Below are 27,089 nucleotides of genomic sequence, written 5' to 3'. Positions count from 1 at the left end.
CATTCGCAAGGATAGTGAACGCGGGTTCAAGATCACCCCCTACATCCTTCATGGCCTTAGGACATCTCAAAGTGCTTTACAGCCAATTAATTACATTTGAAGTATAGTAAATGTCTAATGCAGGAAACGTGACAGCCAATTTAATTGAGAAAGATAAATTTACAAGGATATTAGTGATAACCCAGTTCTTCAAACTAGTGTCAGGGGATCTGTACTATCCATCTTAGAGAGCAGACAGTACCTTGACTTAACCACACATATAAAAGACAGCACTGCCAGAAGTGTGGCACTCCCTCAGCACTGCACTGGATGTAGTCTGAATTGACCAGCATTGACCGAGGAACACATCCCATGAATTAATAAAATTACTTGGTTCAATTGCATCACTGACTTACCATTTTCTACTGGATGACTTACCTTAATTAATGGAGTTCTTCCAAAGAAGAAACCAAATAGATATGCCATTATATCATTGCAAATTACAATTGAGATTGGAACAATAAACCTGGAATAATAAATGAAACTGGGTTCAGTCATTGAATACAAAACAGCTTGAACTTCACAATATATTTTGCTCTTATTTATTTTCTAATTGATAGTGGCAATTACCATAAACAAGGAGGTTGCACAATTTATTTTGAGTCTATGATATGGGAATGTAAGGGAATCTGTGAGATAAATTTAATTTGTATTGTTTTGAGGTAGATCCTAACTAAAACAGAAACTGAACTAAGAGGGTAAAGAAAGTGAAACAGAACATGTGAACATAGAAAGAAAACTGACCCACAAAGTTTCTAAGGAAATAAAGACAAACTGAGGTTTGGAAATGAAAACTTCTGAATAAACTGACTCAAATTAAAAGATATATATGGACAAAGATCAGTCCAAGCTGGACAATAGCAGTTGATTAGTCCTGTGGTACAGAACAGGCCAGTTGAAAGCGGCAGAATATGGATGCAGAAGCCGAGAACAAGTTACTGCAGCTGTTTATGTTCCTGGAAGATAACACTTTGGCGATTACTCCATCCAAGTGGGTTGAGCAGGTTTTGCCGACCAAGTGCCATTTATAATGAAGACTGTGCCCACAGAACTCAGGTTACTTGTGTGTTGCTCTTAGCATGAGATCAGACTAACTCCTAGAAGGAGAGGAGCTGAAATTTCTCAGGAGAAAGTGTGATCAGTAAAATCTGAGTGGACTGGTGAGCCAATTTGCAAGATCCATCTTAGTGTCATTTATAGTTTATAGGCAACCACAATTTGCCCGTTAATTCATGTTTAACTCATGTTAATTCTTAATGTTAGAATGTAGGATAGAGAATATTTAGCATTTGCTTTGTTGACTCCATAGAATCGTGTGGTTTGTTCTTTTAGCAAATAACGAGGATTTCTTTAAAAATTACTGGTCTCTTATGAGATTGTAACAGAAGAAATAATGTCCCCCCTGCCAGATTTCCACATTCACATAGCTAAAACTGTACTTTCAAAACTGATCAACTATAATCTGAGACTGGTCAAGAATTAGGGGAAAAAGATTCGTACAATTGTACCAGGCTATTCTGTAATGGAATAGAGTGAATTCAGGACACTAACTTGAAGTAAAAGGAATGGGAGCAAATAACAAATTGAAAACAGAAAGAAAAGTTATTTAAAAATACTGCACCTTACTTTAGGGTGATAAAAAACGCAAGTAGAATAATCACACTTACCAGATCATGCCTTCAAATAAATTTTGGATCACCAGGTGAGATTGAGTAACAATAATTAGCAGTGTTACATGAGTCCAGCCAAACTGTAAACACAATCAAACCAAAATGTTTTCCAAAATCTAAATGTGTGATTAAAACATAATCTCCAATATTTCACAGCATTGCCATCCTATTTATTGATTTAGTCGGTTCAAGCACAAAAAAAACTCAGTCAAAATTCTGTTACCATACAATCTAGATATGTTTTAGTTCATATTTTAGGAAGCTGTTTATCTCTAATGAAGAAGTACTCTTGCATTTACATTCCCTCTTTTTTGATTCCCTAAGCCCTGTGATGTGCCTTTTCATTCTATATGCATATTTTATTTGGAAATAAAGATCAGGGAACATAACCTAAATTGTGGGTATTAAATTAAGGCAGTATGGAAAACTAAAGAATGCAGGAGATTTTTGGAGAATATATAGTCAGGTTAGGACAGAGCTTCCCAAACGATTGCAGAAAGAGTGGATAGGTTTGTGCTACCCCTCCCTCCGAGACTGCACCAGCACTGTTTCCCTCTGAGGCATGGCAGAAAAGACTAATGAACCTTGCAAGTGGGCAGAGAGGCTACATAAACATCTCATGCTGGCTACAAACCCAGAAGAAACTGCTGTTGGTTCTGCTTTTTTGCTGGGACGAGGGGTGGGAGAAAGAAAAAGTAGCTGTGGGGTTTCTCCTGGTGGCAGGCCCAGGTTAACAGCCATCACCTTCATGGGGGACAATGTGCAGCAGTACACATGTGTGCCCACCATGTTTACAGTGGGAACTACAGCCACCATCTTCATATGGGTGCAAGCAGGGTCTGTGCATGACCATCATCTTTATACAGGGCAAAATGCAGCAGGGTGTGTGTACGGCCATTCTGGGCCTGGAAGCAGGAGGAGAGGGCCTTCACTGAATCTAGTGTCACCGGAAAATATGGAGAGCTTGATTAAAACCTATATGGACTAATAGCATTTTTACAAAGGTTAAGAATAGATTTTTATATTTATATGATGTATATGTTGATCAATAATGAGAAAACTAATAATTTTATATGAAAGTCGCTACGCTGGTCTATTATTGTTTTGCTTTTGTTGACATGCTAGGGTCATTTTAGAGTGTTTCAAATGTGAAAGTAGTTTGGGAAACACTGGGTTGGGGGAGTGGCCTGCTGTATGATAAATGCGGATGCAGATCAATAGAAAATCATACATTTTAGGAAAAAGAACAAGAATGGAAATAGATTTGAAATTTCCTCCAGCGAAAACTTGGGAAGGATGGAGCTACCACTTTGACTCCTCCCTACTACAAACTTCACACCCTTGCCACTGTCTCAGGCTGAATTAGTTCATTTGCAACCTTAATGCCCTGTCTGATCCTGAGCTGAGCACCCAACTCCACATCCTCTTCATCACAAAGACAATTAACTTCTATCTCAGCAATGCAGAGATCATCTTTATTTTGCTGATGAAACCAGACTTGTTTTTGTCACCTCCATACAAAATGCACCAATATTCTCTATGCTAGTCTTCCATCAACCCTCCAACAACACCAGTTCATTCAAAATCTTGCTGCTCATTTCCTAGCCTATATCCAGCACTAATCCACTCATGTCCTTACTGACCCAATTTGGCACTTGGTCCTCCAATATTAAACTATTAAACAAGTATTTTAAATTTAAGTTCTTCCTCAACTTCCCTCCTTCCTATCTTTCTCCAGTGTTACAACCCTTCCCAAAAACAGTCCATTCAGTGGAGTCCTGCCTCATGCAATGGCTTTATATTTTACCCTGCCATGGGTGGGCTGTCTTCTGCTGCCTTGCACCTACTCTCTGGAATTCCCTCTCTAAACTACAAACACTATTAGTTTGTCAGCCTTGCACTCCCATGAAGCACCCAGAAGTATTTCTCTAAAGTAAAGGCATTAAATAAATACAAGTTTGCCCATCCTATACATGTTTATGTTCCTGAGAAGATGATTCAGCATAGCGTGCCTCTCTGGCTCTTCAAAGAAATGCCTTTTTTGGTCCAATTCTACAGCCCTTTTCTTTGTACCATTTAAGGTGAACATTGATTTGAACTTTACATGCAAGTCTCAAAAGACTGCTAGTAAAGGCTAACAGAATACTCAAATGTATTGGGAGAGCAATCCAATATTAAACAAAAAGCACCATGATATCTTGAACACTAATTGCAATACCAACCTCCCACATGATGGGAGCCCTAGAAACAGTTCAAAACACCGTGTCACAAAATTGATATCAAGTTTAAAAGTCCTTAGTTATCGCAACAACCTGAGAGAGCTAGGTTTATTGGCTTCTGGAAAGCATAGACGACGAGACGTGATTGATGTATTTAAAATAACTAAGGGAAGGGATTAGACTGGATAAATTAAATAGATCAGAAAAAACAAGGGAACATGAGTAAGAGATATGTAACTGCAGAACTAGGTTAGATGTCAGAAGGATTTTCTTTTCAAAGGTGACCTCAAACAAGTTGTTAGTCTGTTTAGTGAATGCAGATTTATTGCAAACATTCAAAAGGCAACTAGACAAGTTTCTGACTGACACTTCTGTATTCAAAGCTTGTATATTGTTAGACGACAAACCCAAGAGCCTCTATAGTATCTTGACCCATTTTGATCACCTTTTGAGAAGTGTTCCGAGAAAGAGAGAGCGGGGGGTGGGGGGGGGGGGGGGGGGGGGGGCAGGAGGGGAGGGTGGATTTGTCCAGCAATTATTTGGTTACTGATGGTTTGCAGCATCGGGGGTCATGATGCTCAACTGCAACATGATTTCCTGGGGCAGATTCAGTGGATCAGCTAACCTTTCCCTGTTCATCATTTTGTAAATGTAAGTAAATACACAACTCATAAAAGACAAAACATTTCAGCATGGCTACCCCAAACTATAAAACTCTCAATGAAGGAATAGGAGGAGTCAGGTGCAAATTATCAGGTTTCTAGAAACAGCTTTGGAAAGTAGGACATTGCATACAAATACAGTAGTGAGAATCAAATCTGCGCAAGACATTGGTTCGGCCAACAATTCAAAGAAAGATACTGGAGGCATGAAAAAAGTGCAATGTAGAATCAAAAGGATGACAGAAAGGTTAAGTAAATAAAATTTTGAGAGACTTGAAAACCCAGGGCTGTTTTCACTGAAGCATGGAGGGCAAAGGAGAATCCAATAGAAATGCCCAAAGAACTACACGGCAATTACCCAGAAAGATCGCACTTTCTTTGGGAAATTGCCCTGTACTGGGAACAATCCAATAATGCAATTTAAATCACAAACTTTGGATGGTTCCGACAGTCATACAGCAATAGTTACACAGAATTAAAACCACTTCTAGCTTTTGGGACTCCTCCCCCTCCCACACCCATGTTCCCTGCCATCTCCCACTGGACTCTCCCCACAGGATTCTCCTCCCTCACCCCACCCAGCACCCTTCCACCTCCGAGTACAAAAATCAAAGCTGAAATGCCAGTCGTGCAAATGGAGTGCTGTACTGTTGACGGTCCATCTTTTAAATGAGACATTAAACTGAGGCCCAGTTTGCCCTCTCAGATGAATGTAAAAGATTCCATGACACTATTTCGAAGAACAGCATGAGAGTTATCCTCAAATCAACATCACCAAAGCAGATGATCTGATCATTAGCACATTGTGGGAAGTGTTATGCATACATTGCCTGCCACATATCCTACATTACATCAATAATTATGGTTTGCATGTATTTCATTGACTGCGAAGCACTTTAGGACCTTCTGTGGCTATGAGAGGCACTATATAAAATGCAAGCCTTTGGTTTTTTATTCATAATAACAAAGTAATTGCTAAATGAATAACGATCAAAATTAATTTCAATTCATCTTCTACCATCCAGATATTTGCACTGACAAAAATGGAGCCGTTGACTATATCTTGGTAATTCATGTCAATTAGGCTACAACCTACAAAGGGTTGGGGCAGGCAAACACTTTAGCTGTGAAAGGCTGTGGAAGCCATAGGAACAAAGCCACCTGTGCCTCCCAAGTATGCTTCAATCATATGTCAAATTACTCATGCACTCAAAATTATTTTCTCAAGGAAAAGAAATGGGTATTTGAATGAATTAATAGCATTTGCTTCCATCGTCTCCCCAAAAAGACAATTCCATAGTTTTTCACTATCACTGAAATAGTATTTCTGCACATTAGTTTTGAATTTCTGTCTTCGTGCATTAGCCATTTCCACTGGTTTTACTGTCCTGAATAAGGTTAAACAGCTCATCGTAGTCTACATTATCTAGTCCCTTTAGTTCCTAAAAACAGAAATCATATGGCCTCTCAACATTCTCTTTCCAAGTGCAAACCTGCTCAATATATAATCACTCCTAATAATAGCACCCCTCAATATTTCCAGTGTCATAATATTTTGCATCCTTTCAATAGCTGTAATATTCTTCTCGTATTCGTGATAATTTTCAAAATGCAGTTGCACCAATGATTTGGAAAGCAGCAGGCTTGCCTAAATATTTTGGCTCAAAAATAACTTTTTTAATTTATCTCAACATCCGATTTGATTTACTCATTTGCCATCAAGCTATTCAAATAGCTTCAATTTATTGTGCACATAGGATTTCACTTCATCCAACACAGTATTTTCCTAGCAGTGCCCCCTGGTATTAAAGGAAATCAGTAAGATGTCTCAACACCAGGTTAAAGTCCAACAGGTTTATTTGGAAGCAAATACCATAAGCTTTCGGAGCACTGCTCCTTCGTCAGATGGAGTGGAAATGTGCTCTCAAACAGTGCAAACAGACAAAATCAAGTTACAGAATACTGATTAGAATGCGAATCCTACAGCCAGCCAGGTCTTAAAGGTACAGACAATGTGGGTGGAGGGAACATTAAACACAGGTTAAAGAGATGTGTATTGTCTCCAGACAGAACAGCTAGTGAGATTCTGCAAGCCCTGGTGGCAAGCTGTGGGGGTTACTGATAATGTGACATAAATCCAACATCCCGGTTTAGGCCGTCCTCATGTGTGCGGAACTTGGCTAGCAGTTTCTGCTCAGCGACTCTGCGCTGTCGTGTGTCGTGAAGGCCGCCTTGGAGAACGCTTACCCGGAGATCAGAGGCTGAATGCCCGTGACTGCCGTGATTAAAGGAAATGGCAACAGAGATAGTGGATCCATTGTTTATAATATTCCAAAGTTCCCTGGATGTGGGAAAGATTCCAGTGGATTGGGAAAGTGCTAATTTTCCATTTTCAAAAAGGGAGGGAAGCAAAAAGCAATAAACTATAGACTAGTCTGCTGTTGGGAACTGTTAGAATCTATTATTAAGGAAGTAATAACAGGACATTTGGACAAGTCAAAACGCAGTCCATCAGAGTCAGTGTGGTCGTAGAAAGGGTAAACCGTGGTTGACTAATTTAGAGTTCAAGCCAAGTGGATAATGGGGATCCTGTAGATATAGTACATCTGACTTCAGGAAGGCAGTTGATAAGGTGCCACACAGGAGGTTCATCACAAGGTAAGATCACAAGGGGTAATTTATTAGTTTGGATAGAAGACTAGCTAACTGACGGAGGCAGAAAGTCAGGATAAATGAGCCTTTTTCTGGTTGGCAAGATGTAACTAGCGGGGTGCCATAGGGTTCGGTCCCCTGACCCCAACTATTTACAATTTATATTAATGACTTGGATTGAAGGTGCTATAACCAAATTTGCAGATGACACTAAAATTGGTGAGTGAGTTGCGATGAGGAATTAAGAAATTTACAAATGGACATAGATAGGATAGGTGAGTAGGCCACAATGTGGCAGATGAATTTTAACCTCTCACTTATCCATTTTGGTTGGAAAAATCGAAAGACAACTTATTATCTAAATGGAGAGAGATTACGGGGTGCAGAGAGATCTGGGTGTCCCAGAAAACTGGTATGCAGGTACAGCAGCTAATAAGTAAAGCAAATGGAACTTTGGCATTTATAGCTAAAGGAGAGCATAAAAAGTAAGGAAGTGTTGTTGTTACTATATAAAGCATTGGTGACACCACACCTGGGGTACTGTGTACAGTTTTGGTCCCTTTATTTGAGGAAGGATGTAGTTGCAGTTCAGAGGAAGCTCACAAGATTGAATCAAAGGGGTGGCACGGTGGCACTGTGGTTAGCACTGCTGCTTCAAAACGCCAGGAACCTGGTTCAATTCCAGCCTTGGTTGATTGTGCGGAGTTTGCACGTTCTCTCCGTGTCTGAGTGGGTTTCCTTCGGGTGCTCCGGTTTCTTCCCACAGTCTAAAGATGTGCAGGTTAGGCCAATTGGCCATGCTAAATTGCTTCTTAGTGTCCAAAGATGTATATGTTAAGATTAGCGGGGTATATATGTGGGGTTACAGGGGAAAGGCCTGGGTGAGAGTGCTATTGGAGAGTTGATGCAGACCCGAGGGGCTAAATAGCCTCCTCCTGCACTGTAGGGATTCTATGATTCTGAGGGGTTTGCCTTATGAAGAGAGATTGAACAGTTTAGGCCATACTCTCTAAAGTTTAAGAATGAGATTTCTAATTGAGCTATATAAAATGATAAAAGGTACCGACAAAGTAGACATTGAGAGGATTCTTCCTCTTGTGGGTTTCTCTGTAGAGCAACACATTGTTTTTCTTGCTAAAAACAACACTGCCATTTTTTGGTAAGATTTCCCCACAACTTCCGAGGAGACAATCAGCGACCTCTGCAGCCTAGTGCAAGACAGCCTGTTTCTGACGCCTTGATGAGTCTGGCCGTTCTCTGCAGTATGACCCAATGAGGATTCAACAGATCACCATCGTGTGCTGTGCACTGCACAACCTGGCGATGCAAAGGGGTAAGAACCTCAATGAAGAGGTGGAGCCACAAGCTGCATCTGGTGAGGAGGACAGGGATGTAGAGTTTAAAAATGAGGGGAGTCCAGAGCATCAGTTTGCTGCCGATGAAAGTGGATGCACATGATACCAACGAGGTCTTACTCTATGGTTGTTACATCCTTACAATAAAGCCCTCACCACAGTTAAACTGATACTTGCATCTCAAATGGTGAACAGGCTCACAATATTCCTTGTTTATAAATTGATGACTTTTCATAGTTAACAATGATTCAAATGAGTTAAGGACCAGGTCATAAATTGACTAGATGGGTTTAACAGTCAACACAGTAGCAATTAAGATCAAGTTTGCATTCAGTAATTTCAGTGATCCAGTTGTCCGGATGCCAAGTTCAAACCAACCATTCACTTGCACAATGTCAGACAGATATACAAGGACTGAACCCCTCCCAACAACTTCACAATAGAAGATAGGCATATGAGACAGATTGAACTCCTCCCACTAACTTCAATCATTCTCAGTGGTCTGATTTCTAAAAAATGATTTGCATGCTGACAGCACTGCACCAAGGTGAACCTTTCCAGTTTCCACATGATTCTTATGACCTCTAAAATTGGCTGCAAATTTTAGAACTAATTTCTAAAATTACTTTGCTAATTTCTGTGTTCATTGGGATCAAGGATGTCAGTCTTGTAAAATGAAACCCTTTCAAAGTGGACCAGAGTGAAGCATTTCCACAGGGCAGATCAAGATTCGCCACATTTTGCCATTTGACACAGAACAAGGATAAAAGTGGATTAAGAGGTGGGATCATAATTTTAATTCTCATGCTTCCTTCATCATGAAATTTAATAATAACTATTGCTTTCAAAGACAAAAAAGGAACATTTCTCTTTAATAATAGACTTCCACTGTCAGATTTAAATTTTAGAAATTTCCAATTAATCAAGTCTAAAATGTAACTACTGCATATATAACACAACCACACACACTGTTTTCTTCAACAATGTCTTAGCTTTAACCTAATAAAGCATGCTGACAGCACTGCACCAAAGTGAACCTTTCCCCGTTTCCACATGATTCTTATGACCTCTAAAATTGGCTGCAAATTTTAGAACTAACTTGGGCCAAATTGCTAGTACTTTTGTGCTGTGACTCTGCATCTGTCAGGAACAGGGATCAGATGGTTCAATTTATTTTAGTTAGGAGTCTTGGTGTTGGCAGAAAGATACTCTTCGGTGCTAATCTTAAACCAAAGTCCAAGATTTGCCTTGTGCCACTACCCCCAGTTCGATCATCTAAATGCGGTTGGTCGTTTACTGCAGAAAACATTTTTTAAACTTGTAGCATTTTCCTACTTATGTTAATAACTACAAAATAAATATTGCATACACACCATGTAAAACTGCAGTCGGTAATGTTTCTTCACTAAACTCAGTACATACATGCAGAAGCCTGAAAAATGATAGCAGGAAATATATTAGCTTTCTCGATAAATGACAAAAAATATACACGAGTTATGATGAAAGCTATTCTAATGCACCATTGCATGCAACTCTTTTGGGCAAATTCCACAATTTTACTACTCATTATTATTGGCCAATCTTAACCTAATATCTAACTAATAAGGCAGCTCTGCCTAAAAAGTCTCCATTTGTAAAGTGAAATGATTCAGTAATTAAAATTTTAGTAACACTATTTACTTTGTAGAACATATAGCAGTATAATATACTACTGATCCCTCAGAATGTTTAAGGGGAAGATCGTTATTTATGTTGACCATTTGTGACCATAAATTGCAATGGAAATCTCTCTTCGTGATCCCCCTGGAAATCCTAAGATCAAATTGTATAACTTAAATGCAGCAATTATGTTATAAATTGTTTGTTCAGCAATATGACTGCAATGGACAAAAACGGAACCAAAACTTAAATCTAATTAAGCACGAATATTTTGTGGAATTTTAGAACATGGCTTCGTGTGTAACTTTTCAATAGCAAATCTGCAATCTCAGTTGCACTTTCATGTGAAGATGCTCATTAGGGGTTTGTGTTTTCTCCACAAATAAAGAGGAAGATTAACAAACTATAAAGCGCAAAGGAACCTGCCAGGTCTGCTTTCACATACCAACTTCAAAGTAACACTGGAAGTTGCTCAGAAGTTATGTATGGCAGTTTCAGAGCTGGTAGATGCATAGCTGCAATTTTGGCTATCCTTAAACTTTGGACAATACAAGCAGATCATAAAAAATGGAAGTGGAAAAAACATCATAACACCTGTATAATTAACAGATTATACGAAAAGATTCTGAAGTAAACTTTCAAGTTTGGAGTTGAATACTAGAGTCAAGAGTAAAGTGACACATCCATCAAGTTTCAGTTCAGTATTTACAATAATCACAAGGTATCTTCAAATTGAATTGTTGCTCTGCAATTACCATTTGGTGTTTTTTTTTTAAAAATACAATTCGCATAAGTCTTACTTTAAAATAAAACCTCATTCAACATATTGATACAAAAACTAATGGAATAATGATACACACATAAGAGAAAAGATGATTTCAAACAATCTGGGTTGGGATGGGATTCTGGAAGGGCAAGACCAAATTGGTTGAAAATTTCCTCTCATCTTCATGATCTTGTGAACCTACTCTGTTGGCAAACAATACACTGGGTGGCAATCGCCAATGCCTGCCTTCTGGAAAATATGCATGATTTATAAATTAATTGACTGGTCAGCCTTTCAGCAGACAATGTTCAGAGAGGCCGGGCTCTGATAGGCCCATCTGATTTTGAAGCGTTGCTCTTTAATTTCGGGTGTGACTCCCGGTCACGTGCCAGCCTGGTCTTCGGCAAAATCCCTGGCGACCTCTAGCGGAATCTAGTTTGGGAATCCTTGACTTTAGGGATTGTGCCCCAGAGTTTAAATGCTTCGACATGGTGCAAAGAAGTCAACTAAAGTACATTAAATCAAAGTTTTAGAGGGCATTAACTTGCACAGCAACTCAAAATTTTGACAACCCGAAGTACAAATTCAAACAAATGCACGTGTACACTAGCTCTAATACAAATGGAAGGATAGGCTCAGATTTCTTTTTAACCACAATTATCAGATTATTAAAATATAATGCTGAACAATGAAATGGATTAACGTAATATACAGATGCACATGCACACAAATGAAAGGCTTGGTGGTTAGATGAACTTCAATTTCTGTTGATTGCTTTTGTTCAAGGTTGAATAAATTGCTGAATTGTCCCAAAAGTAAGCAGACAATGAAACCCGACGTATTAGTTCATAGGAAATGCCAATTAGAAATTCTCAGTCCCAGACCAGATTTTCTGGTGACAATTACTTTTCTTTTTTAAAGAAAAATTTATTCCTGCATATTATTAAGAGCCTCATTTCAGTCATACCTCCCATTTGGGGACGTGTTTTGTTACAAAATATGGAGTGCTGCACAGGGGGACAAGAGGGAGGCAGCAGCACAACATTATTAGTTGTGCGTTGGTGTAGCTAAGATCCAAACAAACACAATAGGCCATATAGCTTTGTTCCATGTTGTATGCAACTATTTTCAAGAGGCCAAAAATCGTCACCAATTTTCCTTTCCCTATACCAGAAATTTCATACTGCTGTATCTACAGGGATCAACTGGAGATCATCAAATCTCATTGGCGAAGTTCCAGAAGACTGGAGGTGGCTAATGTTGTTCTATTGTTTAAGAAAGGTAGCAAAGACAAGCCAGAGAATTACAGGCCGGTGAGCCTGACATCAGTGAGGGTCAGTTACTGGAGGGGATTCTGAGGGACAGGATCTACCAACTTTTGGATAGTCAAGGTCTGATTAGGGACAGTCAGTAAGAAATCTCACAACACCAGGTTAAAGTCCAACAGGTTTATTTGGTAGCAAATACCATAAGCTTTCAGAGCACTGCTCCTTCGTCAGATGGAGTGGATATCTGCTCTCAAACAGGGCACAGACACAGAAATCAAGTTACAGAATACTAATTAGATTGCGAATCTCTACAGCCAGCCAGGTCTTAAAGGTACAGACAATGTGGGTGGAGGGAGCATTCAACACAGGTTAAAGAGATGTGTATTGTCTCCAGACAGAACAGCTAGTGAGATTCTGCAAGACCAGGGGGAAAGCTGTGGGGGTTACTGATAATGTGACATAAATCCAACATCCCGGTTTAGGCTGTCCTCATGTGTGCGGAACTTGGCTATCAGTTTCTACTCAGCGACTCTGCGCTGTCGTGCGTCGTGAAGATAGGGACAGTCAGCACAGCTTTGTGCGTGGAAGTCATGTCTGATGAATCTTTTAGAGTTTTTCGAAGAGGTAACCAACACGATGGATGAGGGTAGGGCAGTAGATGTGTTCATATGGACTTTAGCAAGGCCCTTGACAAGGTCCTGCATGGCAGGCTAGTCTGAGGAACAACCTTCGACCATCACCCTCTGCTTCCTACCATTGAGCCAATTTTAAATCCAATTAGCTAACTCTCTCTGGATTTTAATACAGGTAAATGTGAAGTGTTGTATTTTGGAAAGTAAAACCAGGGGTAGGACTTATACAGCGAATGGTAGGGCCTGGGGAGTGTTGAGAAACAGAGGGACCTAGGAGTGCAAGTACATAGTTCATTAAAAGCGGCATCAAAGGTAAACAGAGTGGTGAAGGCAGCATTTAGCACACTGGCCTTCATCAGTTAGGGCACTGAGTATAGGAATTGGGACATTATATTACAGTTGTATAAGTTATTGGTGAGGCCACACTTGGAGTATTGTGTGCAGTTTTGGTCACCCTGTTATAGGAAAGACATTGATAAACTTGAAAGAGTGCAAAGAAGATTTACAAGGGTGATGCCAGGACTAGTGAGCCTGAGTTATAGGGAGCTGTTGGCCAGGCTAGGGTTTTATTCCTTGGAATGTAGGAGAATGAGGGGGTGATCTTATTGAGGTGTAAAAAATCATGAGGGGCATGGATAAGACGAACGCACAGAGTCTTTTTCCCAAAGTAGGGGAATTGAAAACTAGAGGGCATAGGTTAAGTTGAGGGAGGAAAGATTTAAAAGACCCGAGGGGCAACTTCTTCACACTGAGGGTACAGCGTACATGGAATGAGCTGCCAGAGAAAGTGGCTGGGGCCGGTTCAATAGCAACATTTAAAAAGCATTTGGATAAGTACATGGACAGGAAAAGATTAGAGGGATATGGGCCAAACACGGACAATCTGGACTAGCTGGGAAGGCACCATGGTAGGTATGGACTGGTTGGGCCGAAGGGCCCATTTCTATGTTGTATTGCTCTATGACTCTATATGATTGAATAATTCCAAGGATAAACTCTGGCTGGGAGAGGGTGGGTACAAAGTCCATAGCAGAATGATTTTTTTTAAAAAATTCAATTTTGATAAAGGTTTAAAAAAAAACCCAAAATATTATAACCGGTCTTTTCTCTTTACACATGCTAATTGACCTCCCACATATTCTGGCACTCTTGACTTGTTGCAGACCACTCAACATAGTCCAATATTAATAGAAATCAAAAAGAAATATGCAGAACTGCTCAATGTCAATGACCTATTCACACTACTACAAGTGGAGACATATAAAAGCAAGTATGTAGGATTATCAAACATAAATTAACTTCTGCAACTGGAGGAAGCAGTTCACCCAAGTTGTGCTTCACAAGAAACAAAGTCGGATTTACGACGTGCAGCAAAAATAATTGAAGTCAAAAAGACCTACAACACATTGAATGTCCAAGTAAATTAAACCTTTACTCACCTGCTAGATACATAGCAAAAGAGATGAAGCGATGATAGCGGACCAGGAACTGAAGTGGCACTTCCCTTCGCACCAGACCACCAAAATAATCAGCAACTGTTTCTCCATAAAAGAAATAATTTACACAGAGAAGAAAGTACCTGTCAAAAAATTAAATTAGACAATAAATTTGCAAACATGCTTCATCTATGATGTTTCATTATTTTAGTGTTTGATGTTTAGTTATCTTGTTAGGTAATATTTCTGGCTTGATTTTATAATTTCATACACTGTAAAAATTAAACTAACTGTATTTTATGACTCCCACCAGATTGACAGTGATTTGCATTTTGGGCTGACAACCTCACATCAAATACAAATCCAAATAAAAAGATTCTTTTTATCTGGAGTTTTTCTCCTGAACAAATGGGTAAGTGCAATGGCACTCTTCAGGATACAGCCCTCCAATTTTATCTCTATCCCCAATGAGATAGAATCTGATCTGCCATCAAAAAATGTAACAGCAATTTACAGTAGGGAATTACGACCAGAAACCAGAATCTTGCCATTTTGTGGCAGTCCAAATGTGCATCACTAATCATCAATAACAGGACACACTAAATTTACGATTCTGCTAAATGAAAATGTGAATTTTAACACACAGACTTTATATATATTGTACATTAGAATCAAATCCACACATTCCTACCAAGTTGTGCCTTGTCCTTCTTTGGACAGTTTAATTAGACAGTGGTTAGGGAGAAGAAATCAAAATTAAAATTTGAATAAGCAAACGATTGTGGCATGTGTAATCATTCGGTTAACTTTCAGCTATGACACTACTACTGTAATTTCTGAGCATTTCTTTGTGCCATATACTAATTATTGGTGCACTACTCTGATTGCTGCCTTTTCATTTCTATGGGCTGTGTATTCTGTTAACCTTTTTCAATTATCAAATACACAAATTTATTTTATTTACTTTTAATGTGGAAGTTTGTAATGAAATTCAACAGAGTGCTTAACAAAATAATCTATTTACCATGTAATAGCAGTTCCACTTCAGTGTAACACACCCACAATACTACAGATGCTATGCTGGGGTTGGACATTAAATGAGGACCTGTGTCCCTACTTAGGCTAGCTCAAAATTCTATGGCATTTCCTAGCCAACAGTTATCGGGTGGGGGGGAATATCTCTGACCTCACTGCGCCGTTAGCAGATCACGCCAATGCCAGAAAATAGCGTACAAGTCCATTTTGCGCCCAGCACTAAACAGTTTGCAAATCTCCCAGCCCCTTTCTCCAGTCCAGTTCGTGCCAATTCTCACCCAGAAAGTGGGCGAGGCTGATTATCATGAGCTGGCTGCATATCAATCTCATTAGCGAAATTGGCGTGCGACCCACAGCCCCTCGAAATGCACCCACTTCTCCGGCACAATGTCACACCTGCGCAAATCACTACTGCTCTGATAAAGTGTGGTTCTGGCGCAACAGTTGCAAGGCAGAGCGAGGAGATGAGTACCACTGTGCACCAATGTCCAGGGTGCAAGAGGGTGGGTTGCCCCCAGGTTGCCCCCATAGGTGCTGGGGCTTGGGGCACCTCATGATTGGTTTAACAGCTGTTATGCGATCTGGTAACAGCATGAACCCAAATTTTATGCACTCCGCAATAAAGACACGATTAAGTTTCTACCAACCAAGATCAACCAAGGCTCCAAATCTTGAAATCAAACTTGAAAGGATGAGAATACATAAGACCATAAGACCATAAGACATAGGAGCGGAAGTAAGGCCATTCGGCCCATCGAGTCCACTCCACCATTCAATCATGGTTGATTTCAACTCCATTTACCCGCTCTCTCCCCATAGCCCTTAATTCCTCGAGAAATCAAGAATTTATCAATTTCTGTCTTGAAGACGCTCAACGTCTCGGCCTCCACAGCCCTCTGTGGCAATGAATTCCACAGACCCACCACTCTCTGGCTGAAGAAATTTCTCCTCATCTCTGTTCTAAAGTGACTCCCTTTTATTCTAAGGCTGTGCCCCCGCGTCCTAGTCTCCCCTGTTAATGGAAACAACTTCCCTACGTCCATCCTATCTAAGCCGTTCATTATCTTGTAAGTTTCTATCAGATCTCCCCTCAACCTCCTAAACTCCAATGAATATAATCCCACGATCCTCAGACGTTCATCGTATGTCAGGCCTACCATTCCTGGGATCATCCGTGTGAATCTCCGCTGGACCCGCTCCAGTGCCAGTATGTCCTTCCTGAGGTGTGGGGCCCAAAATTGCTCACAGTACTCCAAATGGGGCCTAACCAGTGCTTTATAAAGCCTCAGAAGTACATCCCTGCTTTTGTATTCCAAGCCTCTTGAGATAAATGACAACATTACATTTGCTTTCTTAATTACGGACTCAACCTGCAAGTTTACCTTTAGAGAATCCTGGACTAGGACTCCCAAGTCCCTTTGCACTTTAGCATTATGAATTTTGTCACCGTTTAGAAAATAGTCCATGCCTCTATTCTTTTTTCCAAAGTGTACGACCTCGCACTTGCCCACGTTGAATTTCATCAGCCACTTCTTGGACCACTCTCCTAAACTGTCTAAATCTTTCTGCAGCCTCCCCACCTCCTCAATACTACCTGCCCCTCCACCTATCTTTGTATCATCGGCAAACTTGGCCAGAATGCTCCCAGTCCCGTCATCTAGATTGGACTTTTTTTTTTAAAGTTACTTACAGGGAAAGTTACTATATCTTTCTAACTTAAACTTTCTTCTATGAACAGACTGAGAATTTATGCCAATTCAACAGCAGCAACTGTGACACAAAATGCACTGTTACATTTCAATATATTTTCATTTGGATGCTATCTTCATGGCTTCCTCAGAATCAATTAAGTGATGTTTTCCTCTTACTAGTTTACGGAGAATGTTTAATGAGGATGTTCTGCAGCTTCTGTCTCCTGTTCCACCCAACCCTGTCCCCCGTTACCCGCCCCCCCAAATTAATAAAAAAGCCCTTCATCTGTTTGACCACACTCACCAGCTCAAGGTTCTGAACCAAGGTAGTTCATAAGAATGATACACTCTGTAACCAATAGTGATGATCTCATGAAAACACTTGATTTGAACATAAAGAACCTAAAAGATAATAAAATAAATTAGTTTACAACCTAAATTAGATTCTAAAAGAACCAGTCTCTGCTGTTCCAAAAATCAATTTACATCACAAAACAGGCATATAATCCTTGCCTTCAGTCTGAAAATCTTAACCTTCAACTGGATGGGGTAAAAGATTGATTGGCTGACATTAGAAACATTTGCCTATTGCTGCTATTACAATGTCAGTTTGGTGCTGAATTTACATCAACATTAATTCAGCATCAAACTAACAATAAATAGCAAAGAAACTGCTCTCCAACCAAAAGGGAAATTACTGGAAAATCTCAGTCAGCCTGGCAGCATCTGTAAGGCGAGAAAAGAGCTGACGTTTCGAGTCCAGATGACCCTTTGTCAAAGCTGATCTATTTGTCAAAGAAACTGCTCTATTTGGATCAACACCATGATGTGTTCCGAAACAGAGTCCTGAGAAACAGGAAACTCAGGGCATACTGATGTTGATTCAGCTCCATTACAACAGACAGAGTCGACATAATGATCCAGAAAGTCTCATATCACAAAGTAATTGCACAAATAGACTTCTTCAGGTTGTTGGCTTGCACCAATAAATAACATCTTGCTACATACAGCCAAATGGAATGTCTCACAGATGGAATATTTTCTTAGTCGCAATTTTTTGGTACAAATCATGGGAAATCAATTTCTGTGCACCAGTGACCATTCCCAAAAATCACTTCCCATACAAGTGGCTTCTTTCTCAGTGGTAGAATTGTGGACAGTGGTTTTAAGAACATTAGCAGAGATCTGGTCCATAGACATTACTTTTCCATCATGCTATCTTTTTTTTATTTGTGGGACATGGGCATCACTGGCTGGCCAGCATTTATTGCCCATCCCAAGTTGCCCTTGAGAGGTGGTGGTGAAGCGGCTTCTTGAATCGCTGCAGTCCATGTGCTGTGGATTGAGCCACAATGCCACTCGGGAGGGAATTCCAGGATTTTGACCCAGTGATTGCGAAGGAATGGCAATATATTTCCAATATAGGGATAGTGAGTGGCTTGAAAGGAAATTTGCGGGTGCTGGTGTTCCCATGTATCTGCTGCGCTTGTCCTTCTAGATGGAAATGGTCATAGGCTTGGAAGGTGCTGTCTAAGGATCTGTGGTGAATCGCTGCAGTGCATCTCGTAGATATGGGAATCTTGTAGATAGTATACGCTGCTACTACTGAACATCAGTGCTGGAGGGAGTGGATGTTTGTAGATGTGGTGTCAATCAATTGGGCTGCTTTTTCCTGGATGGGGAATCAGGAGGGGAGTTACAAGCCGCAGTATTCCTAGCCTCTGACTTGCTCTGGTAGCCACTGTGTTTCTGTGGTGAGTCCAGCTGAGTTTCTGGTCAATGGTAACCCCAGTGATATTGACAGTGGGGGATTCAGTGATGGCAACACAATTTGAATGTCATGGGGCAGTGGTTAGTGTGTCTCTTATTGGTGATAGTCATTGCCTGGCATTTGTGTCACATGAATGTTACTTGTCAGCCCAAGCCCAGATATTGTCAAGATCTTGCTGCATTTGAACATCAGTATCAGTATCTGAGTCATTGCAAATGGTGCTGAACATTGTGCAATCATCGACGAACATCCCCACTGATGGATTTCCATGGGCGTCAAAACAACACAAAAAAAAATTCAAGGCATTTAACAGAGGGAAAATTTAAAATGCAAGAATGTCAAGCTATAGTAGGAGAACTGGAAAAAATGGAGTGAGCACGTTCCAGAGAATGGAGCCAAAGTGACTGATAATGCTGCCATCAAGCGGCAAAGGAAAGCGGAAGATGCAGAGAAAGTTAAAATCAGAAAGATACAGGAGATCAAAATCATGAGGAATAGGAGAGATAAGTGCAGTGATAAAGACAAAGATATTAACTTAAATGCACTTGATGTTATAGGTGAGAATCAAGGAAATGAGGGAAAGTGGATTGAGAAGATGGTAGTACAATAAAACAGCTCTGCAGAAGAACTTGCACATTAAAATGCCAGAGAGGCACATCCCACAAAACGTATGCCAAGATAGCTGGGGGAATTATCTTGATCTTAACCATGATTAAATGTGTGACAGGGAGTCAGTCCAGGGGTCCAGTGGAAGTGTGCAGTGGTGTAAGGTGCAAGCAATGAGAAACAGTGAATTCTGTATTTCAGCAGAGATATGAAAATGCGTCTCAGCAGAAATTCACAATAAAGATAGAAAGCATAAATGGAAACCTGGCTCCAGGTTTTCCTCACTCTCCAGGAATTTGACATTGACTCAGGAAAATGTTGCACAGAAAACTAAATGTGGCTGAGCTAAATCAGCAAACCATGATGAGACGAGTTTCATGTTAGGCATGCTATTAAATTTGAAACCTTCAAAGTGAAGATGTGTCCTGCAGCAAGGCAATAACAGGAGTTGGAAATTATGAATGGTTTGTTCACGACAAAGTCTTGAAAGAAGAGGTGAACATGCAAACTAGGAGCAAAAGTGGGCCATTCAGCTCCTCTGCGATTCAATTAGATTTTGGCTGATCTGCTTGTTTAGAATTCCACATTCCCAGCTACTCTCGATAACGTTCAAATCTCTCATCCAACAAGGACCTATCTACCACTGTCTTGAAAATGATCAATGACCCCCACCTCCACTGCCTTCTGAGGCAAAGAGTTCCAAACTCTCTCAACCCTCTGATAAAAATTCTCTCCATCACTATCCTAAAAGAGCAACGCTCAATTTTATAACAGTGCCCCTAGTTCTGGACTCATTCACAAGAAGAAACAACCTTTTCACATCCACCTTGTCTAGCTCATTCAAGATCTTACATGGTCCAATCAAATCACCCCTTCTAAACTCCAGTGGAAACAAGTCCAGTCTGTCCAGTCTTCATTAAGACAATCCATTCATTCTAAGTATCCAGATGAAGAATAGTTAAGAGAATCAACTACAATAGATGGGTCATAAAAAGGTGGAAATAGTGGCTGGAGCTTTGAGAGAAAACTGGGGAATAAACACAGTGAATACAAAATGTTAAATTGCAAGTACGACTAAATCACCAAACCCCTAAAGAAGGTGGATGAAGAGTCAGGAGAATAAGCAGTGGAATGTAATGAACAAGATGAGGGATAACAAAATCAAAACAAGCATTGCTCCTGAAAATTTGGAATTGATTTTCAATTAGAAGCAACATTTTCAGAAAAAAAATTAAAACTTTATAATTTTTATTCGCCAATTATCTTGTTTATTTCTCTTCTCCTCATCACAATGCTTAACTTCCAATACAATCCAGATGTCACATTAAGCCTTTCAAAAGAGTCTCATCAGATACAATTTATTTTGGTTCCTCTTGTTTTAAATAAAATTGTTCCTAAATTACAACTTATGTTCTATTCATCTGGCTGAAAACTGCAAAATTAACCTATTGATAGCAGATGAGTTTTAGCAATAATCAAACCTGGAATTCAAATTTAGCCCCTTAATGCAGGGGTTAATGGTTTTCTGCAAGTGAAGATTTTTTTTATAATTTATTTTTCCCAACTTAAAAATGAATTTATTTCCATTAAATTAGTCTACTAACCACAAGCATGAGTACAATAGGTCCCAGGTAGATGATTAAGAAAAAAAATGAAATCATAGCGAGTGACAAGATCCCACGAATCCACCAGTTCTTCCATCTGCAAAACAAAGCATGATTAAAAAGACAAAGTGAATTGCAAGAGGCAAGTTAAAACACAAACAAAAAATAAAATCAATGTTCTTAGAAGTTCCCACTTTACAGCAAACTCTATGTACAAAATCTGTAAACCTTATCTAAACCATTAACTATACCAGCTATACCTAGTAATCATTAGTATCACAAAACGAAAATGGTGGTTTTGAATTTGCAATAAAAAATCTGAAGGATATTTTTAAATCATCTCCAATGCAATCTCAAAAGAAATAAAAACAAAGGCTTTAAAATGCCAAATCAGAAGACAAGATGCTGTGCCATGGGCTTATGAGCTTCATTACGTTACAGTTGTAACAAAACAGTCATCCCATCTGTGTTTGATCCCTCCAATGTAGAGGAGAGCAAATGTGAGTAATGAGTGCAATATTGTAAATTGCAAACACAACTATACCTCTGCTTCCCCTGGAAAGTGTGTTTAGGAACACTAGGGGATCAGAGGCCATTAAAGGCCGGGGCATGGCAGTGTGGGAGGGGAAAAACAGGGGAGGGGGAGCATAGATGGTCCGCCAGTGGACTCATCAGGATGGTCCTGATCCCCGATGCCAGCGGCCTGTTTGGTGTGGTGGTGGCGGGGGGGGGGACACACATGCCGCCGATGGTGGAGAGTTCCGATGTCCGCGAGTGGCAGGTTTTCTGGTTCACTGGTAGATCGGGGCACCTTGCACAATGGCACCCAAGCACTCTGCAGCCGGCTTCACTGGCGTACTTCAGCTCCGCCACCCCACCCTCCGCCGGTGCAAGTCTCCCAGCTGTCAGAAAAACTGACAGGAGTGTGTGAAGATTGCAGTGCTGAACTCGCCCAAAAAATGTTTTCAGATTCTGACGACACTTTAAAATTTTTTTTACAAAGATTACACTCATTAACTTTGTTTCTCCCTCCACATTTGCTATCTGAAATGTCACGTATTTCCACCTTTTCTCTTTTTATTCTTTGGATAATGAAATAGCAAAGTATGCATTTTTTCAGTATCAGCTAAACTTTCAGGAAATGGATCAAAGATGCATAGTAATACACAGTAGTTACAACATAAACAGACTATCCAGAAAATAATTACACATCAGTGTTTATCCTACACATGACCAACTATTTTTCATTTATTTACCAACCTTGTTCCCATTCCTTTGAAGCACTTTTCCTTCACCCAATATCTAATCTAATTTTGAATTCTGGAAATTTTTGTCTCAACCACTAATCCTGGAAGTAAATGCCACAGACTCTCAATTCGGTTTTTTCATATCTCCTACATTTAATATTGCACCCAGGACAACCCACTCTAGACTGATCAACCACTGTAAACAGTCTGCTTCTGTCTACTTTGTCTCATAATTTAAAACATCCATCATTCCTTAATGTCCACTGTTCTAATGAGAAAGATCCACAATCTATATTTTCTCATACCTGGTGAATGTGTGTGTTCTTGCACTGTAGAGCCTAACACTGCAGACTCCTAACTGAAGTCTTGTGTTTCATAACTGCTCAGTATTACTGTTGGCTATCTTTTGCATTTCTATATCTTTTATGGTAAGTCCTAAAATTCTATCAGCTTTAGTTTACTTTATTAAATAGCCTCATCAACCTGACGTGATGTCTTTCGTGACCTATATGCCTATATCCCCCATCACGCTGACTTTCCAATAAAATAAACCCATCATCTCTGCTTATCTCTCCCCCTTTGGGATGTTCCTACGGACTTGCATCTTTGACCAGTTGTTTGGTCCGCTGTCCTAGTGTCTCATGGCTCAGTGTCAAATTTTGTTTAGCAGCATTCCTGTGAAGCACTTTGGGCTGTTTTATTGTAGTGGGAAGTGGGCAAGTGCTGTGTCAATACAAGTTGTGTTGTTATAAAATATTTTAAAACCAAAAATGGGACAATACATTTATCCAGAAAGTCTGAACAGGCCAAGACATTATTTTTATTTCATCCATTTTTTCCACTTTAAAAATCTCGTTTTCCATTTTTTCCCCCATTAAGGTCTCCTCCTCCCTCCACTCGTCTAGGGCCATTTGTTACATGTCTCAGGCTGTCCTTTGACACTCTGCTTATCTTTGCTCTGCCATTTACACATTCTGATCTCTTAGTGGGCTACTATCCACACCCTTAGCCACGATCACCACTATTTATATTCCCTTTGTTTTTTTGTCTATGACATCTTTGTCAATTCCCTCCACTCACCTAACAGTATAAATATCACCCTATTTTCTATTGTCTTCAGCTCTGACGAAGGATCATCTGGACTCGAAACATAGCTCTATTGAATAAAGTATATTTTTGAAATTTAAAAAAATCTGTTCTTATCAGTTTAATATCTGATACGTCCCCTATCTGGGGGCCAAATATTAAGCGGATTTTTGGAACAGGGCGGTGGGAGAGGGGCTTGCTCCTTCCACTCCACGCATCGGCCTGGTCTTGCAGTGCCTCCAGGAATGGTGCAGCCCAGCCCAGCCCATCCCTCTTGGGGGAACAAGAATGTCAAAAGCAGAACATGTGGCAGCACCTGCCTGCTGGTCAGCTGGTGTCAGGGTGACTAGGGCGAGGCACGCACAGCATGCCCCCTGTTGACTTTCACTGCAACTGCACCACTTAGTCAGGGCGACGGTTTTGACATGGCCAGCCAGACGCATGTGAAAGATGGTGTCGAAGGGAGTGAGGGGGGGCCGAGTGGAAGTTTACAGGCTATCGCTTCTCGGCCTTTTGGCTAAGATCAAGTGTAGTATGGATAGGATGCTGCACTTGGTTGAGGTCATTAGGTTACACTGAAGCTTCATATGTTTCATATGAAGCAATTTTTAAAAGTGGCATCTCGGCCTTTTGGCTAAGATGCAAATGAGCTCAAGTCTTGGAGGAGGTATTACTTTCCCTCCTCCAATCAGCTTGGCTCATGTAGATCAGGCCCAGGACAGGGTGATTTGGTCGCTCGCCCCGTCTTGTCAGCCTGGATCGGAAATGTCTCAACTTGTTGAGACTCTGAATTGGATTTGATTTGATTTGATTGAATTGGAAAAGTACAAAAAAAAATCTGTTCTTATCAGTTTAATGTAATGTTTTTGTAAATAAGCACTGTATTGTAGGGTAAAAATGATTCATTTATTGGACTGTTTGTAACTTTTGGATCTGTCATTTGAAATGTCTTATTTGAGAGGTTTTTTTTGTGAATAAAGTATATTTTTGAAATAAAAAATTAGCTCTATTCTCTCTCCACAGATGCTGTCAGACCTGCTGAGATTTTCCAGCATTTTCTGTTTCAATTAACTTCATTTTAGTTTCTTAACAAGTTAAGAGAGAAGGGAGATGAGTAATGTGGTCAATGTGGATTTCTAAAAGGAATTTGATAAAGTGTCACTTAGTAAGGTCATCAACAAATTTGAAGCTCATGGAATAAAAAGGATCATGGCAACACTGATACAAAATTGGCTAAAGAATAGGAAACAAACAGTAGTTCCTCAGACTGGAGGAAGGTATGGTGTGGATTTCCACAAGAGATTATTACTAGGACCACTGCTTTTCCTGATATATATGTTAATGATTTGGACTTGGGTGTGCAGGGTACAATTTCAAAATTTGGAGATGACACAAAACTTCGATATCATAGAATCATACAGTGCAGAAGAGGCCCTTTGGCCCGTGTCCACACCAACACGTTAGAAACACCTGAACTCCAACCTAATCCCATCTGCCAGTACTTGGCACATAGCTCTGAATGTTATGATGTGCCAATTGCTCATCCACATATTTTTAAATGGTCTGAGGCAACCTGCCTCTCCCACCCTCCCAGGCAGTCACCACCCTCTGGATAAAAACGTTTTTCCCCACATCCCCCCTAACCTCCTGCCCCTCACCTTGAACCAATGTCCCCTCGTGCCTGACCTTTCAACTTAGGGGAACAGCTGCTCTTTATCCACCCTGTCCATGTCCCTCATAATCTTGTACACCTCGATCAGGTCGCCCCTCAGTCTTCTCTGATCCAACGAAAACAACCCAAGCTACTCAACCTCTCTTCATAACTTAAATGTTCCATCCCAGGCAACATTCTGGTGAATCTCTTCTGCACTCCCTCCAGTGCAATCACATCTTTCCTATAATGTGGCGACCAGAACTGCACACAGTATTCTAGCTGTGGCCTCACCAAAGTTATATACAACTCCAACATGACTTCCCTGCTTTTGTAACCTAATCCTCGATTGGTAAAGGCAAGTGCCTCATATGCCTTTTTCACCACCCGACTAACGTACCCTTCCACCTTCAAAGATCTGTTGGCAAACACTCTAACATCCCTTGGTTCCACAGAACTTCCTAATGTCCTACCATTCATTGAGTACTTCCTTGTCAAATTACTCCTTCCAAAGTGTTGTCACCTCACACGTTTCAGGGTTAAATTCCATCTGCCACTTGTCTGCCCATTTGATCATTCCGTCTATATCTTCTTGTGGCTGAAGACTCACTGCCTCACTGTTAACCACCCGGCCAATCTGTGCCATCTGCAAACTTACTAATCCTACCCCCTACATAGTCATCAATGTCATTTATATAAATTATGAATAATAGGGGACCCACAGATCCCTATGGTATGCCACTGGACACTGGCTCACAGCACCAAAGAAGCCTTCTGCTAACATGCTCTGTCTCCTACAACTGAGCCAATTTTGAATCCATTTTATCAAGTTACCCTGAATCCCATGTGAATTTACCTTCTTTACAAGCCTCTCATGTGGGACCTTGTCAAAGGCTTTGCTGAAATCCATACAAATTACATCGACTGCACTACCCGCGTTAACACACTTGGTCACCTCCTCAAAAAAATTCAATCAAATTTGTTAGGCATAACCTCCCTCTGACGAAGCCATGCTGACTATCCCTGATCAAGCTTTGCCTCACCAAATGAAATTTCTCCTTCAAAAATTTCTCAATAGTTTCCCTACCACTGACATGAGACTCACTGGTCTGTAGTTCCCTGGTTTATCTCTACAATTCTTCTTAAATAAGAGAACCACATCAGCTGTTCTCCAGTCTTCTGGTACCTCCCCCATGGCCAGAGAGGGATTGAAAATTTAGGTCAGAGCCCCTGCAATCTCAGAATCACAGAATACTACAGTGCAGAAGAGGCTCTTTGGCCCGTCGAGTCTACACTGAAGCATGAAAGGTCCTGACCTGCCCACTAATCCCACTTGCCAGCACTTGGCCCATCGCCTTGAATGTTATGGCGTGCCAAGTATTCATCCAGGTACTTTTTAAAGGATGTGAGACATCCCGCCTCCACCACCCACCCAGGCTGTGCATCCCAGACTGTGCATCCCAGACTGTCACCACCCTCTGGTTAAAGAAGTTTTTCCTCAAATCTTCCCTAAAGCTCCCACCCATGTGTCCCACAGCAGGCTGGGGCACAATTCATCTGGACCTGGAGAATAATCCACTTTTAAGGCTGCCAACGTCTCTAATACCTTGTCCTTCCCTATGTCAATTTCCCAAGAACCTCACAGTCTAAATATAATACAATCACTACAGTGAAGGAGGTCATTTGGCCCATCAAGCCTGAACCAACAACCATCCCACCCAGACCCTATCCCCGTAATCCCTATGTATTTACCTTGCTAATTCCCCTGACAATAAGGGACAATTTAGCATGGCCAATCAACCTAACATGCATCTCTTTGGACTGTGGGAGGAAACTGGAGCACCTGGAGGAACCCCATGCAGACACGGGGAGAACATGCAAACTCCACACAGACAGTCACCGGAGACCAGAATTGAACTAAGGTCCCTGGAGCAGTGGGGCAGCAGTGCTAACCACTATGCCACCATCTCTCTCCCCGAATTCCATACCATTGTCCTCATTCTCTTGGGTGAAGACAGATGTAAAGTATTCATTCAACAC

At 40.6% G+C, this 27,089-nt stretch overlaps 1 protein-coding gene and 2 pseudogenes across 3 annotated transcripts in view; 2 read left to right on the top strand and 1 right to left on the bottom strand.

Annotated features, from left to right (window-relative positions):
- Window positions 1-27,089, bottom strand: part of cds1 (CDP-diacylglycerol synthase (phosphatidate cytidylyltransferase) 1) — an 81,325-nt gene that overhangs the window by 16,187 nt on the left and 38,049 nt on the right. For all 3 annotated transcript variants that reach the window (XM_078213898.1, XM_078213914.1, XM_078213905.1), the window contains 6 exons: window positions 21,066-21,162; window positions 17,389-17,486; window positions 14,362-14,501; window positions 9,971-10,029; window positions 1,707-1,789; window positions 418-505 (listed from right to left, as the gene is read on the bottom strand). In XM_078213898.1, coding sequence (XP_078070024.1) covers window positions 418-505; window positions 1,707-1,789; window positions 9,971-10,029; window positions 14,362-14,501; window positions 17,389-17,486; window positions 21,066-21,162 — 565 coding nt within the window. The remainder of the gene's footprint in view (window positions 1-417; window positions 506-1,706; window positions 1,790-9,970; window positions 10,030-14,361; window positions 14,502-17,388; window positions 17,487-21,065; window positions 21,163-27,089) is intronic.
- On the top strand, window positions 23,483-23,657 carry LOC144501820 (U2 spliceosomal RNA; annotated as a pseudogene).
- LOC144502024 (U2 spliceosomal RNA) lies at window positions 23,896-24,099 on the top strand (annotated as a pseudogene).

Source organism: Mustelus asterias, chromosome 1 (genome assembly GCF_964213995.1).
Source record: "Mustelus asterias chromosome 1, sMusAst1.hap1.1, whole genome shotgun sequence".
Lineage (NCBI taxonomy): Eukaryota > Metazoa > Chordata > Chondrichthyes > Carcharhiniformes > Triakidae > Mustelus > Mustelus asterias.
Note: the sequence above shows the minus strand (reverse complement) of the source record. Positions and strands in the feature narration are given on the sequence as shown.